The sequence below is a fragment of the Zingiber officinale genome, chromosome 10A (assembly GCF_018446385.1).
Source record: "Zingiber officinale cultivar Zhangliang chromosome 10A, Zo_v1.1, whole genome shotgun sequence".
NCBI classification, from domain to species: Eukaryota; Viridiplantae; Streptophyta; class Magnoliopsida; order Zingiberales; family Zingiberaceae; genus Zingiber; species Zingiber officinale.
Genome location: NC_056004.1, coordinates 36,229 through 53,790, shown reverse-complemented (window position 1 = coordinate 53,790; position 17,562 = coordinate 36,229). Strand labels below are relative to the sequence as shown.

Genomic DNA, 17,562 nt, shown 5'->3' with positions numbered 1-17,562 from the left:
CATGCGGCGGTCGGCCTGCGGCGGCTAGCCTGCCGCGAGCAAGCGCCGGTAGGGGTCAGCCTGCCGCAAGTAGGCACCTGCGATGGTCGGCCTACCGCGAGAAGCCACCTAGGGCGGTCGCCAGCCGTGAGCAGGCCGCGGGGGTCGCTGTGCGCGTGAAACGAAAGAGATGAGGGAGGAGAGAAGCATACTTGAGTCGTCGGTTGCCGATCGCGGAGAACGAGAGAGGACACGAGGCTGCTGGACGTGGAGAGGAGATTGCCGGGAGCCGAGAAAATCGTTGAGAGAGCAAAGTTCGCGCGGAGAGGAAAGGGAGGCCACATGCCCTAATTCTAATCGGGATTACCAACGGAATTCATATTCCATCGGTAATCTATTCATTCAAACCCGGTAACTCCAAAACCCGTTAACTAAAGATAATTACCGACGAAATAAATATTCTGTTGGGATCTACCGATGGAATAAGTTTCCGTCGGGATATACCGACGGAAATTCCGTCGGAAACCTAGTGACCCAAACCCGTTAACTCAAAAAAAACATTAACCTAAGGAAATTACCGACGGAATCAAATTCTGTCAGGAAACTCCCGACGGAATCAATTTTCCATCGGTAGCGTCGGTAATTGTTGACAGAAAATTGATTCCTTCGGTAATGCGCTAACCCCATTAACCCGAAACTTCTAAACCTATTGATCCAAAGGTTGATTTATCGACTAAAACAAATTCAGTCTGTACATTCCGACTGATATTTTAAATCCGTCTGTATTTACCAATGGAAATAATTATTCTGTCGATAATCAATGATTGAAGTTATTTCAGTCGATGATTACCGACTGAATTAAAATTCATCAATAAATATCGACTGAATAATATTCAGTTGGAGATCCCATCATTATTTGCAGAATTTTTATATAATGCCACCCAAAAATGATCCAGAAGAAATACCACTACCCTGTCGTAGTGGATAGTTCTAATACACGCTTACGTCGCCCACGCTTGACCCAATCCAAATCCAATTCCAATTCCAATTCCAATTCATCTGCATCATTTAAGTAAATCTGTGTTGTTCAAGTGTAAATATATTTGACCAGTAGTTGATAGAATACCGTTGCACACTCGACTACAAATTCATTGTGCGCGCTCAGGAACAGATTGAGAAAAAGAAGTGAGCTGAATTTTGGTGTGGAAGAATTGGATTAAATAAAAAATCTTTTTTATATAAAAAATAATAAATTTAATACTAAAAACCTTTTATAATAAATAATTATATTTTTTTTAGCCGGACTAAATCCCTTGAGAAAATCCATCAGTCCATTCCAACAAAAAAATAAAATAAAATGAAATAACAAATATATCTACTTTATTGTATTTGTACGTGCAGTATGTATGCCAGACATTTTTAAGATGGAAGAGAACGTTCTTCGAGTTTCAGTCAAAGTAATTAAACTTGTCTTTCCGTACTTCGGCAGTTGTATTAATGATTATTAATTATTCGTAATTTATGAATTTTTTTATGTTGACTTAGGAATAAATTGACAAGATATTTGGAACGAGCAATCACCTTTTACCAGGTAAAGTAATTAAACTTAAATGATCACTTAAATATTCAACGATGCCCCAGTCCTTTCTTTTGATCTTGGAAGGCATTAGTATTGATTAATTAAAATTAAATGACCACTTAATTATGTCACCGATGCCCCGGTCCTTTCTTTGATCTTGGAAGGCATTAGTTCAAATGACGGCTAAGCCTCGGTACAGATTGGTTAGTTCTGACTTTTTTCCAGGGCCCACCCAATCGTGGAATTCTATCGCTCCCAACTTCACTTTATTTAAATGGGAGGGAAGTAGTCAGAGATTATGCAACGCCGGTTTCTTTCTTCCTTCGATCTACCACGTCGACCAACAACTGTCTTCCTCCGGTTCTTCCAGTTGCTGTGAACTGCCCGTGTATGCTTCCTTTAATATGCTCCAGCTTCTTCTTCTTCCAACGTACTCGAATTTGTGTTTCTGAATTTTCTGAGATATGTTTGGCCACGAATGACTATCAATTCTTTGTTTGTTGTTATAAAGTTTGGAAAAGGGTTAATTGTAAGCCGCTAGTTGACGCATTTCAAAGCTTTTGATTTAGTCTGCGAACTAGTTTACTAATCTGGAGTTGCAGCAATCCCCCATAACAAATTGGAGCAATAATATACATCTTAAGAAAAAAAAATTCCAATACTTCGTCAAACCCTTTCACTCTTTCCATATTTGTTCGTGCTATTCTGTACTTAGAGCGTTAGGCCATGGAGGTAGATTTGGAACTTATTCAGTTGTACTGTAACAGGAACGTTCAAGGCCAGAGTTGAGTCGATGGGTCCTTCACTTTCATTGCATTCGTGGTATTTGATGGAATGTGTCGGAAGCAAACTGTTTGATTTCGCAGGAGCAGAATATCTAATGATGAAATCCAATAGCTGCAGCGAGAAAGACATCAACAACATGTCATTCAGGTCACTTAGTTTCAAACTAGAAGATCCGTCAGAGAAGATGGAGCCTACAGTGCCAAATGCTTCGGTCATGGATAAATCTTTAAGCTTCAAGAATTGGGAACCCCAAGTGCCAAAACTAGAACCCACATTTTCCTTCAAGAATCAAGTTTCAGATGAGCGCGACAACGGAGTAGTTCCACGGAAAAGATTCAACTTTGTGGTCCCTGAACTAAAGCTTCCTCATAGGTCTAGTCTTCCTGAGTTTACTTCACCTAGGCCTTTGAGCGAGCTTGATGCTGCAGCCACTAAACTTCAAAAGGTCTACAAGAGTTACCGAACTAGAAGAAACCTTGCGGATTGTGCAGTAGTCATTGAGGAACTCTGGTTTGTCTCCGTTCCAACTTGTTTTTAATGTCACGTAGATCAGTTCATCTCAGTTCTAACCTTTTCTGATACAACATTGTGCATTAATAGGTGGAAAGCGTTAGATTTTGCATCACTCGAGCATAGCTCTGTGTCATTCTTCAAAGTTGAGAAACCACAGACAGCAGTTTCAAGATGGGCAAGAGCACTAACTAGAGCTGCAAAGGTAGAAATTAAACAATCGCTTATGTATTTTGTATAAAACTATTTGTCTCAGAACCTTGTTCAATCAACTTGATCACCGGATTCACCTTTCTTAGGTTGGCAAAGGTCTATCAAAGGATGAAAATGGCCAGAAGCTAGCATTACAACACTGGCTAGAAGCTGTAAGATTCCATACCCTTGTTTTAGCATAGCTAATGATATTTTAGCATAGGCCTTAATTCTGTGGTGTGTATTGTTTTGAAATGTAAATTGTGCAGATTTTAAACATGCAAATTGTGCAGATTGATCCACGCCATCGCTACGGGCACAATTTGCAATTCTATTATGATATCTGGTTCAAGAGTGAGAGCACCCAGCCATTCTTCTACTGGTAAAACTCAGAAGCATATACAGATCATTTTAGCTATTGAATTCTCCATCTTAATCTCCTATTTCGTCCTTGCTTGCTCATATTCAGGTTGGATGTTGGTGATGGAAGAGAAATAAACCCGGATAATTGCACGAGAAGCAAGCTTCAAAACCAGTGCATCGAATACCTTGGACCGGTATGTTGACTAAGTAGCTAGTTTATTGGTAACAAGTGGAATTCATGTTTTTTATGCAAGTCTATTGCTTCCATACGCAGAATGAGCGGGAAGCATATGAAGTCATTGTGATGAACGGAAAGCTCGTCTTTAAGAAAAGTGGACTTCCTGTTTCAACTACAGATGGTTCTAAGTGGATATTTGTTCTCAGCACCACAAGGGTGTTATATGTGGGTAAGGTACGTAATAAAACGCTGCAATATTTGTCTATCTAGCAGTGTAGCTGCAAATTGGAACATGTTATTCAAGAGGCCAATCAATTTACTTCACGATTCATTTTTGTATGAGCAGAAAAAGAAGGGCAAGTTCCAGCACTCAAGTTTTTTAGCTGGGGGAGCAACAACAGCTGCAGGGAGATTGGTTGCTGCAGAAGGGGTACTCAAGGTACTTATCGATAAACCATTACTTTGCAGTAAATATTAAGAACTTTTTTCATTCTCTTGCTTCTTATTCTGCTGTGTTGATTCTTCAGGCCATATGGCCATACAGTGGTCATTACCTTCCAACAGAGGAAAATTTCAAGGAATTCATCATATTCCTTCAAGAGAACCATGTAGATCTGACCAATGTTAAGGTAAATTTAACTTGCACCATATTCGTTTCTTCTTCTCCATCTGAATTCCATGTTGACTATATTCTAACACTTGTTATTAATGCAGAGATGTTCAATTAACCACGACGACTACACCTCATTCAAAGAACCCACCGATTGTATAAAAGTCGAGGTTGAGAAATCAATATTGCCACAGGTTACTGCCAAAATTAAAGTGACAGAAACAACGAAAGATTGCGACAAGCAAGGCAATGGCACAGAGCAGAGAGTGGACAAAACATTGACAACTGAGTTCAACAAGCGTTTATTGTGCAACTGGACTACGGCATCCGGGGCTCGAATTGGGTGCGTCCGGGATTACCCAGCCGACCTACAATCCAAGGCACTTGAGCAAGTAAACCTGTCACCGAGAGTTAGTACTTCACCAATAGCCCTCCCTGTTCCTTCCCCTCGGCCCAGTCATGGACTCAGGTTGTCCCCCAGGCTTCAGTATATAGGCATTCCGAGCCCCATTGTCTCTCTTACCCTACCACAGCAAATGAAAATGTGAGGTAAGGTGATGTGGTGGTGGTGCCAGTGAGGCCGAAACTGATCTGTTGCATGGTCACCTTAGTGCACTAACTAAAGGATACGAAGTTTGTAAGCTGGCTTCGGTCACTTTTTCCCAGAGCATTATATAGCGTCACATTTTTTTTTTCCTGTTTTTTTGGGTAAGTAAAAATGTACATCCAATGTCACTTTGTTTTCTTTATGGGTTGTTTGATAGAGAGATAGAAATCTTCATTTGTTTGAAGTTGGTTTTTCCGCTTGTGTTCTTGTTTATTTCCCTCTTTTACTATCATATGGCATGTTATGGATGGTTCCGAAAGTAATGTTGGGTTGATAGTCATGATATGACAGTTAAAATGAAAGAGAGATGACAATTAAAGCCTAAGCTGAGGTGGTAGTCAAGGTGTACGTAATTGGATAGACCATTCATCTCCGGAACTTAGCTCCCTACTCTTCAAGGGTAAGTTTCTCAGTATATAGTCGGTCGGTCCCAGATCATACCTCTCTTCCTTTACTCAAAATATTTTGATACAAGAGATTCTCTAACGCCTCATTATTACAGAGGGTATGAGGATCAGTATAAAAAGGGAGTTCTCTCCGTTGGCCAGGTACGCTTTACTATGCGCACTCACACACACACATCCAACTTTACTGCTATGTTATTCATCTTTTTCTCCACTTGCTTGGATACAGTTTGTATTTGCTCTCTTTGTAGTGTATGCAAAAAGGAGAACTCGGTGTCATCTTCTTCCACCTCAGAGTCTCCTCACGGTCAGTAGTAGAGCCACCTACCCAGTATGTCATCTTTCTCGATTTCAGACAGGATCAAATTTGACGTCACTGATAGTAATCTTTGCCTGAATCTGAAATACAAAGATGGAAGAGACTGGATGATTCACTACAATTACTTTATCGCAAGAAAACTTGGAGTTGTTAATAATTACCCGAGCACAGAAGTTAGTGTAGCAACAACAAGCAGCAGTCGGGGGTCCTCTATCACACGACCTGACTGTATCGATGATAGGCCCTCACACAAAGCGAGGGACTCGAGTGGAAGGATTAACTGGGTTCCAACCAATTCCTCCTCCTCTGACTAGCTTCAGGCAAGCGCCTGCACAGCCGATTAGCCTGCTGCCTATGCCACCTTCCCTGGTCGTGTACCATTGGGCAATGTTCCGCACACCATTTGATGATATGGGCCGAGTGAAAAGGGCCCAAGGATCATCTTCTGGGAATGCACCCACTCGGGATTTGCGAAAGAGAAAAGCTCAGGTGTCTAGTGGTTCTCCTGAATGGATAGGCATGTCGTTCTTCCAAGAAATATTGGAGGATAAATTGTCGAACCACTTCCGACCTTTGACAATTGGAGAATACGGAGGGGTGAATGACCTAGAGGACCATCTACTTAAATTTGAGAATGAAGCTATTCTCCACCAATATACAAAAGGAGTTAAATGCCAAGTGTTCCTTACAACTCTCTCTGGCTTAGCGTAGAGATGATTAAATTGACTCCCAGCCGAATCCATTGGTTGCTTCAAGGATTTTCGCAAAGAATTCCTCCACCACTTCGGCAATAGTCGTCGCTATCACAAAACCATGATGTTGAAGCAATCCTAATGGTTCATGCGACCATGTATTTTGGTGTTTGGGTAAAAAGTTTAAGTTAAGTTCACCCTTGTATTTGATATATGTATTTGAGTGTGCAGGTTTGTAGAATACATATATGACTCAGGTTGATGACTTCAGGTCCGGTTATGGGTTAACGATTAAAAGTTAAAGTTTAAGGGTTAAGAGGTAACGGTTAAGGGTTAAGAGTTAACGATTAACAATTACCGATTAAGTGTTAAGAGGTAAGGGTTACCGGTTAACGGTTATTGTTATTAGTTACGAGTTACCAGTTAACGGTTAAGCGTTTAGGATATTGGGTTATTAGGTAACAGTTAAGGAGTAAGGGTTAACGCTTAACGGTTAACGGTTAAGCGGTAAGGGTTACCGGTTAACGGTTAAGGGTTATTAATTATCGGTTAACAGGTAACTGTTACCAGTTAAGGGTTAAGGGTTATGTGTTAACGATTAAGAGTTAAAGTTTAAGGGTTAAGAGGTAACGGTTAAGGGTTAAGAGTTAACGATTAACAGTTACCGATTAAGTGTTAAGAGGTAAGGGTTACCAGTTAATAGATATTATTATTAATTACGGGTTACCGATTAACGGTTAAGCGTTTAGGGTTTCGGGTTATTAGTTAACGGATAATGAGTAAGGGTTAATGCTTAACAGTTAAGTGTTAACGGTTAAGGGTTAACGATTAAGTGTTAACAATTATTTGTTATCTGTTAACGGTTAACTGCTAAAGTTTAACGTTTAAGGTTTATGGTTTACGGTTAAATGTTAGGGGTTAGGATTTACCAGGTACGGGTTAAGGGTTCAGGTTTATCGGTTAGCTTTAAGGGTTAAGTGTTAAGGTTTAATTGTTAACGTTTAAGAGCTAAGGTTTAAGGGGTAAGGGCTAACGGATTCCGATAAACGATTTACAATTAACGAATATCGGTAAAGGGTTAACGGTTGAGGGTTTAGGGTTAAAGGGTTTAGGGTTAAAAGGTTTAGGGTTTAAGTGTTTAAGGGTCTAAGGTTTTAAGGGTGTAAGAACTAAGGCCTAAGGGCAAAGAGCTAAGGGCTAAGGGCTTTATGGCTTAGGCCTAAATGGACTAAATGTGCTTAATGGGCTTAATAGGCTAAATTTGCTTAATGGTCTAAATGTGCTAAACGGGCGAAATGTGCTAAATGGGCTATTTGGCCTAAATGGGTTAAATGTCCTAATTGGGCTTTGGCTTATATACTAAATGTGATGTGGCGTACATGGGCTTTGTGCTCAATGAGCTTTGTGCTAAATAGCATGCTATCCAAAATCGCCTTTGTGCTAAATGGACGCATTAGGGGTAAGGGATAAAACATTGTAACAAAAAATTGAACAAAATCGTAGGAAAAAGATAAAGGACATGAATGGTGAACGTATCGTATAGGAACGTATCGTAGTGAAATGTATCTTATCGTTTTGCATAAAAACGTATCATATCAAATTATATCATCACGCTTCGTAGTATTATAGATCATCTCGTCAAGTATGGTACCGTATCATATCGTATGGATTTTATGACAACCACTTGTTTTGTGTTTATTTTAAACCATAACATAACATAACACTACACTAAGTGACATAAAATAACATAATGTACTATGACATAACACAAAACAACACATCACTAAACAACACATCACTTCATAACATAACCGCACATCACATAACAGAACTTAAAATGAACTGACCTGATTACGATAACATCAACAAACAAACCATAACACAGAATAACCTACAACAGTACAATACTTCAAATCCTAGAAGCTAGCATAGCATACGATTGAATAGCGAGAGCTGGCGTTCAGGGACGTGCTGCACTATCCGAACAATTCCTCGCCAAGCGGATGCAATCCATCCAGTGCAGTATCTCCATATTGGGATTGCGTTCGACCAACACATCCCTCACCGTAAGCTGCAGTCCATCCCCCGCCCCCAGCGTGATCGTGCCTCGGACTCGCACTAACTTCCCCAGCTCCACATTCGCAGCCTCCCTGAGAGCAATCTTTGTCTCCACTTCAGCAGCGAGGCCCAAATCCGAACGGTCAATGAGACATGACAGGACACTGCACGCGACACGACACGACGGGACACTGCACGCGACACGACACGACGTAACACTGCACGCGACACGACGGGACACTGCATGCGACACGACACGACACGACGGGACACTGCACACGACACGACACACCCAGATGACATGACAGGCTAACAAGACGAGATGAGATGACACTGCACATGACAATATTGCAATTGACCGGACGATAATGACATGAGATGAAGACACGAAGAGGTTAGGTTAAATTTAATTAACTAATATTAGTTTATATATGTTAAGATTTATTAATAATTGATTAAATAATTAATTAATCATTCTTTTTATACCGTCGGTTCCATCGTAAACAGTTTCCGACATCTCCCTTCGCCGTCTCCATCTCCATCAAAAGCAGTCGTCTCGAGCGCTTCCGAAGAGTAACCCTTTTATATAATTATACTTTATATATATATATATATATATATATATATATATATTATTAAATAAAACTGAAAAAAAATAAAGAAAAAAAAACGAGCAGAAAGGGGTTAAAAATTTTTTTTTTTTTTTAACTCTTCTCCTCTCTCTCCCTCCTCCCTCCTCCCTCTTGTCTCTTACACGCACCAGCGTGCTGCCTGCCTGGCTGCATGCATGCATGCACGAGCGGGAAACGAAAAAAGAAATTATATATATATATATATATATATATATATATATATATATATAGAAATGATATGCTGCGGACAAAATTGAACGGATCGTTACGGACATACCTTCCTGATCGGTCACCAGACCGATCAGGAAACTTCCTGATCGGTCTCTGGACCGATCAGGGAACTGATCATTGTCTGATCGGTCACCAGACCGATCAGGAGGTTCCCTGATCGGACTGGTGACCGATCAGGAAGGTAAGTCCGTAGCGATTCGTACGATTTTGGTCCGCAGCATATCATTTTTGTATATATATATATATATATATATGATCTCCTGCGCGGCGTGCACAGTGTGTAACTGTGCGCGACGTGCAGGAGATCGCTTTGTTTTTTTATTTTTATTTTTTGTTTTTTTAATATTTTAAATTTAAAAAATTAACATTTTCTTATATAAATTCTTAATACATTAATATATCCCCTTAATATATTACAATACTCAATAAATACTTAAATTAATTTTATTTTAAAACCAAATACTATAATCTAATTATGAAATCTAAACCCCAAAGGTAAAATCTAAAAAAAAAAATAACTTTAATACTATAACCCAAAACCTGAATCCTAGAAATAAAATTTTTAAAAAATATTTTAATTATTTTTTTAATTCAAAAATTTAAAAAATAAAAATAAAAATAAAAAAACCGTGAGCGAGAACCTCTACGGCTTAGATTAAAATATTTGTTTTCATTTTTTTTCCTTTAATTTTAATTTCTTTATTTTCTTTCTCCTTTTCTTTTCCACACTCATCATTCAAAAAATACTACCTACTACCAGTCTGTCTGTGTATACTGTCTATACTCTCTACTGGCTATTTGATTTTTTACTCATCATCACATAAATTAACAGTGTATCACATAAGATAAGATAATATTCTATAAACCATCATAACATTACATACAAATTTACAACATACAATGACATAGGATCGATAATATAATATTCCATAAACCACCGTAACATTACATACAATTTTACAACATACAATGACATAGGATCGATCACACGAGATGTCTTACCAACACATAACATTAAATTAAATACCATACCATACAATACCAGCATCGGCCACACGCAGGACATAGCATTACTTAGCATAACATAGGCATAACGCATGCTTGAGTTAGGGTGTATATTCTTGCGCTGCCTGTCTCATGCACCTCAGGATGTGGACGAGGGTTTCGATGTTGGAATCTTCTTCTACCATAACAAAACATCCAATAAGCTGTAGTCTCCCATGCGGACTCAGTCCAATCCTCCCTCGGACTCGGACAGCCTTCCCCGCGTCAACTAATTCAACCTGCCTTATTACAATTTCTCACGACACAACTGTTTCGAGATTTTGATGGAGGAATTGGATGCAAGTAGTGGTGTCGCTGCCATCGTAGAGACGGAGGGTCAGAGTCTCGTCGGTCCGCTGCACACTTACCACTCTCCCCACAATCTCACTCAATGTCACCGGCCTACCTCTTCGGTTGGTGAACGACGGAGGAGAGTTTGGTTCTGTGTGTATGGAAAGGGACAGGAAATCACATGCTCGACTTGGCCAAAATACGGCTACATTTCGATTGCTGTTGGCCATGTTTATAGAAGACGAAGAAGAAGAAGAAGAATAAGAAGAAGAAAAATAATAAGTCGAAGAGAAGAAATGAGAGACCGACTAGGGTGAAGAAGAAGAAGAAGAAGAAGAAGAAGAGGAAGCACCTCTCTCCCGCACCTATTATTTTATTATTCAACCTATTATTTTATTATTATCTCCCGCACCTCTCTCCCTCTCCCTCTACGTAGGAGAGAGAATTTAGGTCAGAATTAGAGAGAGATGGGGACCGACCCTATTATTATTAAATTATTAAATCATATAACAATTTATCTTTATTTAATTATTATTATTTTTAATATGAATTTTTATTATTATTATTTTATCCCTCACTCCTTTTCTCTCTCGCCGAGGAAAGAGAGTATGAGCGGGAAATGGAGGGAGAGAGTGCGATTGGCAGAGAGGTTGGGTGAGCGGGAAATATTAAATGACGCAATCATTGGAAGAGAGATTGGGTGAGTGGGAAAATAATGCGGCCAATGATTGGAAGAGATAGAGTGTGTCTTGCAGTTAGGATAATTAAATGAGGCAATGATTGGGAGAGATAATGCTTAGGTGGGAAATCATTATCACCATCTCTATCTCTCTGCCCCCTCCCTCTCACACTTACCCCATAATTTTTTATAACCTATTATTATTTATGTAATTAAATTTCCCTTATTATGTAAAATACTGAAAAATGGCGAATAATGATAAGAAATTTTTTTCAAAATTTTTAGAAATTTTTCGGAGCTCGTATGGACGAGTTTACGGGGATAAAAACGGGGCCCGGGGAAAGCCTATTTAGGCTACCCAATTTAAGCAAGGAAAAGTTATTTTTCTTTTCCTTTCTTATTCTCTTTTTCTTTTATTTTTATTTCCTCCCCCGTGCCAAGCCGTCCCCACGCCTTGTCCCCCTCGCGGTCGATCTGCCCTAACTGCAAGCGGGTGGCTTCCTTCTCCCTCGCGTGCATAAAGCTGAGACCAAGAGAAGTCGGCATTTCTCTTCTCCCTCTCCTCAGTCGAGTGATTCTTTGCCCTAGGTGCCGACGCCACTGACGCCCTCTCCGATCTCCTCACGCACGCCATCGCCATTCCGACGCCCGCCGATCGCCGGCCGCCTCCTATGTGCTTGTGCCCTAGCTAGCCACCGGCGCTCGTCGTCCCTTGCCATGGAGATCCCAGTGGCGCCGCCGACCTCCCATGTGCCCTAGCGCTACTGCCTCTCTCTGCGCTAGCGACGACAGCCGACCACAACCCACAGTGCGCCCTCCAACCATCGCCGACCATCTATTTTCTCTTCCCTTATTGTGTTGTGCCCTAGATTTTGGGTTCACAGTCGCCGCCACACCTCTGCATCCTCACTGTCGTCGGCCACCAGTTTCTGCCGAGCCTCCCACTTAAACCTTGCGCCCTCACCAGCTTTTGATTTACTTGCTGCCATCATCGGAGGAAAGGAAGTAGGTAAAGACTCTTGTTCACTTCTAACAGAGATGTGGATTTAGGTAAATTAGTGCTAGAATCCCTAACTAGATGGATTTGGGATTGGTATGTGCTAACTGCTCTAGTCTCCAGCAGCAGCTAATCCTTTCCGGAGAAAACTTCCTTGGCTGTGGATTAACAGGAGCGGCTAAGGAGGTAAGGGGTAGAGCATTTGATATATGCTATAGGTCATGATTTTGATTCGATTATTTTAGATAGATGATCATGTGTAGATTAATTCTGTTGGAACCCCAAGGTGTTTTGATGTAATTAAAATAAGCTAAGTTAGGTCCTGCGTTTGTTTAACCCTTGTGTCTAAGTGTGCAGGAGCTTAGGAACACAGGAAGTCGAGCGGAAGACGCGGCTAGCGAGAAGGACGGCACGGGAGAGAGCCGACGGGCTCGGTACGTTCGAGGGACGAGGTGTCCGCGGAAGAGTACACCGGTGGACGAGAAGAGCGTGCGCGGCGCTCGAGGGACGAGAAACCGGGAAGGAAGACTGCTCGAGGAGAAGGCCGGAACATGGGTTCGGGTGAGCCCTATTCCGGAAGGCCGAGATCACCCAAGCTAGCTGAGCCGGAGCGAACAGACCCAGACCGAAACGAGCTAAACCGGAGCAGTGGAACCGGACCACAAAAAGTCAACAAAGTTGACTTAAGAGGTCCGGGCGCCCGGAACAGACCCTGGGCGCTATTGAGGGTCCGGGCGCCCGGAGCTGGATTTTGACCAGGATCGCGTCAAACGCGATCTGATCGTTGGGGATAGAATTTTATCCCCTCCAGGGCGCCCGGAACTCCTTCCAGGGGCCCGGACCAGTACTATAAATATAGTACTGATCTGCACATTCAGAACAACGAACTTGTAATCAATTCTTTCTGTGCTTCCAATTTTGTTCTTTTCATTTGTGCTGTAAACGTTGTAAAGAGGCTACTCCGCCCAGAGGAGAATCAGATAGTGCGCTTACATTCCTTGGATTAGCAATCCCCTGATTGCAAACCAAGTAAAACTCTGGTGTCTGCTTTTCTTTACTTAGTCTCTTTTATTTATTTATTACAAGTGTCTTTTAAATTAGTTGAATATCCGAGAAGGGTTTTTGGTTTAATTTTTGTAGGGCAATTCACCCCTCCCCTCTTGCCGGCCTTCAAAGGGACCTGCACCCCTCCCCTCTTGCCGGCCTCCAAAGGGACCTACAAATTCTTGTGGGAAGAATGATGGTAATATGATTAGGGTTTTGCCCTAATTTAGGATTAGAGATTTTTTTTAGCTATTTAGAAGAATTGTAGCTAAATAAAATATATTTCTATTCGTGGCACAAGACTTTGACGCGAGACGAGTATCTCGACGTCGTATTTGGACCAGATTAGACTTTTCGATTGGAGGTGGGTACTTTGACTTTATGTCATTTGATATGCATAGTAATGTTTTTAACAAATAGCAATGATTGTGTTTCTTATCTGCTTCGGTTGGTCACTACCTGATCTGTTACATGTTTGTTTGTGTTGTTTACTTGTTATACACTTCATGTTAGTACCTACCTGATTATACATGCTTATAGGGGTAGTAATACATCCATGTTATTTGTTATGTTCAGGACCTAGGGTTTTTGATACCTTATCTGATCTATGTATCTTAGATCTTCAGATTGATCCATTGATGCTAGGGTACACATTTTATATTTGTGGATAGGTTCAGGATTTTTGCCATGCTTAATGTCATGCATCATCTCGCATGATTGCATGCTGTGCGATAGTCTGCTCCATTATTATAGAGCACATCACCAGTTACATGGATCTGCACACACCACCACTCATGGGTTAGTAGTATACCAGGCAGGTGTGTGGCAGTTCTGCTGTTTGGCTCCGTTGGTCCGGTGACTCAGCGTGGTAGCCGGCAGACAGTACTGCTCTGTTAGGCTCCGCTGGTTTAGTGTAGCAGCGTGGTAGCCGGCAGACGGTTGGACTTTGTTTGGCTCCGTTGGTCCGCTAATGGGTAGTGCGACGCAGCGTGGTAGCCGGCAGAGATTCCTCCCCATCATTGTGTACCGGGAGATAAGAGCATTGAGCTCCCCCATTTATGATTTGGAGTAGGAGGATAGGTGTAATCTGACAGCATCCCGTCCACTCGGTCACTCATCAGGAGCAGTGATGGCAGAGTGCACGGTTGTCACAACCCTACCCACTCGGTCTCACCATTGTGTGTGAGATGGCTGACTGGTGTCAGGGGTGACCATGTCATTAACATCATATGCATTTATGCATTTTCTGATTGTATTTACTGCACTTATATATTGCATTTGTATGGATGCATATGTTTGACATGCATACAGAATTTTGATACCTCTCGGTCTATCGACCCTGTTATACTTATACCTTGGTCATGGTTAGTACAGTTTTCTCCTGCTAGTTTCAGTTGCATTTTTCCTTCTTGTATCAGGAGACTGTACGCATGATTAGTGTTGGTTGTTATTTTCTTTATTATGCATATAAGTTGTTACCCGCTGAGTGTTGGACTCACACCCTCCTCCGTTGCTATTTTCAGGTTGATGTTGTCCGGAGAGTTCCAATCGCTAGTCCCCTGCAGTCCATGAGGACGTTTGTTGGTCTTTTGGTTTTTCTTTATTAGACTATGTTTAGACTTGTTATGTTTTGATACTTTGGATCTTATATGGACTTTTACTTGTCGATGGATTTTTATTCGATATGATCTTCTACACGCCTGCCTGGACGGCAGAAGAGGTAAGTTGACTTTATTTGCGTCGTTGAGTTTTTGTGCTTTATGAGTGTAGTTGAATAGGATATCGGTTTTGTGCTTTATGAGTGTAGTTGAGTAGGATGATTTGAGATGTTTACTTATCATTTGTTTTAGTTTACTATTTAATTACGTGGATGGTGTGATTGCTTGCTTATTTATTTGTTGTTATATACATATGTTCCGGCCGTGTTGGTCATGTATGACTATGGATGTAGAAAAATTTCAGATTGTCACCTGTACAGAGGAGATGCTGCCGAAATTTCTTCAGACAGGGACTCCCCCGGGGCGTGACAATTTACCGCTCACTTGGCTACCAGGATTCATAAACTCTAGTATTTAACCTGGAGATCTAGAGTTCGAATCCTGGGGAAGGCAAAAATCCACTGGCCAGGGGTGGGAAGTCCTTATGAGTAACGGCACGGCCAAAGGGTCGTCGGTGCCCCTCGTGTTAGGATGTATACTAAAAGTCTAGCTTGTGGTATAAACATTTATCTAGAAATAAAAATCATATTGGTCAAATGTCTACATTTATGATAAATGTAGTTGTTCAATTAATTTATATTGTAGATAACATGGTGTGTGGTGTCACACACAGAGGATCATGTTATCAGCACCTTATAAATTATAAACAGTAGCTCACGACCAAGATGGAAAGGAACAAATCATTGGAAGGTCATAGTGTAATTAGGTATTAGTTTATCTTAACTATATAATTACACTAGTACACTTAGAGTGTATTGAGTAGGATAATTAGAGGTTGTTTCTTTTATACTGACTTTTTAAAGGAACAAAGACCTCAGTTATTATGGAAGTGTGTGCTTTTAATCCTAATATAATAACAAGCACATATATTTGATATTTATTTCTTTAATTTATCAATGGGTGAGATTTAGTTCGATAAATCAATAAGCCCGATAAGTTGGGAAATGATATCACTTATAGTGTGTGTTGTTGATTATAGAAAGAAACTGTATCATAGTAATCTAGGTTGATAATGTCCTCAAGAGGAGCTCATAAAGATTGTCATGTTAAACCCTGCAGGTGGACTTAGTCCGATATGACGATAAGGTTGAGTGGTACTACTCTTGGAGCTAGATATTAATTAAGTGAGTTGTCAGTAACTCACTTAATTAGTGGACATTCGACATCTTAAACATAAGAAGACTAACACACTCATAATAAGAAGGAGCCCAAAAATATAATTTGGGATTGGTGCGGTAGTTCAATAATAGTTCTCTAGTGGAATGAATTATTATTGATAAAATTAAGTTGTGTGTTCGGGGCGAACACGGGATGCTTAATTTTATCGGGAGACCAAAACCAATTCCTCCTCTCGGTCCCTATAGTAGCCTCTTAATTATAGAGTACTATACCCACCTATACCCACCTTCTTACCCATCCTATAGGGGCCGGCCAAGCTAGGTTGGAGACCAAGCTAGGGTCGGCCATGACTTGGTTCATAGGTGAATTCATGTGGTCGACCCTAGCTTGAACTCAAGCTTAGGTGGCCGACCCTATTAAAATAAAAAGGAATTTTAATTTTAAATTTTTTTTATGTGGATAACATGATTTAAAAGAGAGTTTAAAATTTAAATCTTTCCTTTTATAAGATTCTACAAAAGATTAAGAAAAGAGCTAAATCTCTTTCCTTATTTGTAGATTAAAAGGTTGATTTTAATTTTGGTAAAAACTTTCCTTTTAATCATGTTCATGATTTAAAAGAAAGTTTAAAAATTAAAAATTATCTTTTATTAGTTTCTACAAAAGATTAAGAAAAGATTTAATATCTTTCCTTATTTGTAGATTGAAAGGAGATTTTAATTTTTAGAGATAACTTTCCTTTTTGGAAATTATCCACATGTTTAAAAGAAAGATTTTAATTTATAAAATTTCCTTTTTATTAACCAATCATGAAGGGATAAAAATTATTAGAGAAATTTTTATAAATTTTCGGAAACAAATTAGGAAGTTTTAATTCTTGTTTTAATTAAAACTTTCCTTATTTTGGGGAGAAAGTGGCCGGCCAAGAAAATTAGAAAAATAAAATTGATTTTTAATTAATTAATTATTCTTTTTCATGGCAAAAGAATTAAGGAAGTTTTTATTAAAATTTCCTTATTTACCAAGACCAAGGATTATAAAAGAGGGGGTAGAGGTGCCTTAATGGCTAACGACTCTATTCTTTTTCTTCCTCTCTTTTGACAAATAGACAAACTAATTTTCAACTATTATGACTTTTATCTATTGCTGTCCTCTGTGTGTCGCAAACCCTAGCTGCTGCCATCTTTGGCCACCGCCACCGGGTCTAGTTGTCGCATCCATCTTGCTCCTTGTTCATTAAGACCAAGGTGCCTTAATTTGTCAAAAAGATAAGTTGACAAGATAATAAAATTAAAACCCCTCTTACAAATGTCTGATTTTGTATACGTCCATACTATCATGACATATAAAATTTACGGTGTTTGAGGTAATTTTATTTGTCATAAAGTTTTTTTTGACAAGGTAATTAATGGGTAAAACCCTCCTCTTACAAATATTTGAATTTGTATACGTCCACACTATCGTGGCATGCAAAATTCACAGTGTTTGAGGTGTTATAATATTGTTTATCAAACAATTTTAATAGACATG

General features: G+C 40.0%; 1 protein-coding gene across 2 annotated transcripts; it reads left to right on the top strand.

Annotated features, from left to right (window-relative positions):
* Positions 1-1,758: 1,758 nt before the first annotated feature.
* LOC122026096 (IQ domain-containing protein IQM1-like) lies at positions 1,759-5,011 on the top strand. Of its 2 annotated transcripts, none has more exons than XM_042584731.1 (10): positions 1,759-1,946; positions 2,326-2,854; positions 2,945-3,059; positions 3,154-3,219; positions 3,316-3,428; positions 3,516-3,603; positions 3,684-3,821; positions 3,934-4,026; positions 4,115-4,216; positions 4,302-5,011. In XM_042584731.1, the coding sequence occupies exons 2-10, from the start codon at positions 2,352-2,354 to the stop codon at positions 4,743-4,745; spliced, it is 1,662 nt and encodes a 553-aa protein (XP_042440665.1). In that variant the 5' UTR covers positions 1,759-1,946; positions 2,326-2,351; the 3' UTR covers positions 4,746-5,011. The 2 variants fall into 2 exon arrangements, with proteins under 2 accessions (XP_042440665.1, XP_042440666.1); XM_042584732.1 differs by having other exon boundaries at positions 1,760-1,946; positions 3,340-3,428.
* The last annotated feature ends 12,551 nt before the right edge of the window (positions 5,012-17,562 follow it).

Coding starts and splice junctions, on each gene's coding strand:
- LOC122026096 (XM_042584731.1), top strand. CDS start 2,352: ATGGGTCCTTCACTTTCATTGCATTCGTGGTATTTGATGGAATGTGTC. Junction 2,855..2,944: donor GTAGTCATTGAGGAACTCTG/GTTTGTCTCCGT, acceptor GTGCATTAATAG/GTGGAAAGCGTTAGATTTTG. Junction 4,027..4,114: donor CTGCAGAAGGGGTACTCAAG/GTACTTATCGAT, acceptor TTGATTCTTCAG/GCCATATGGCCATACAGTGG.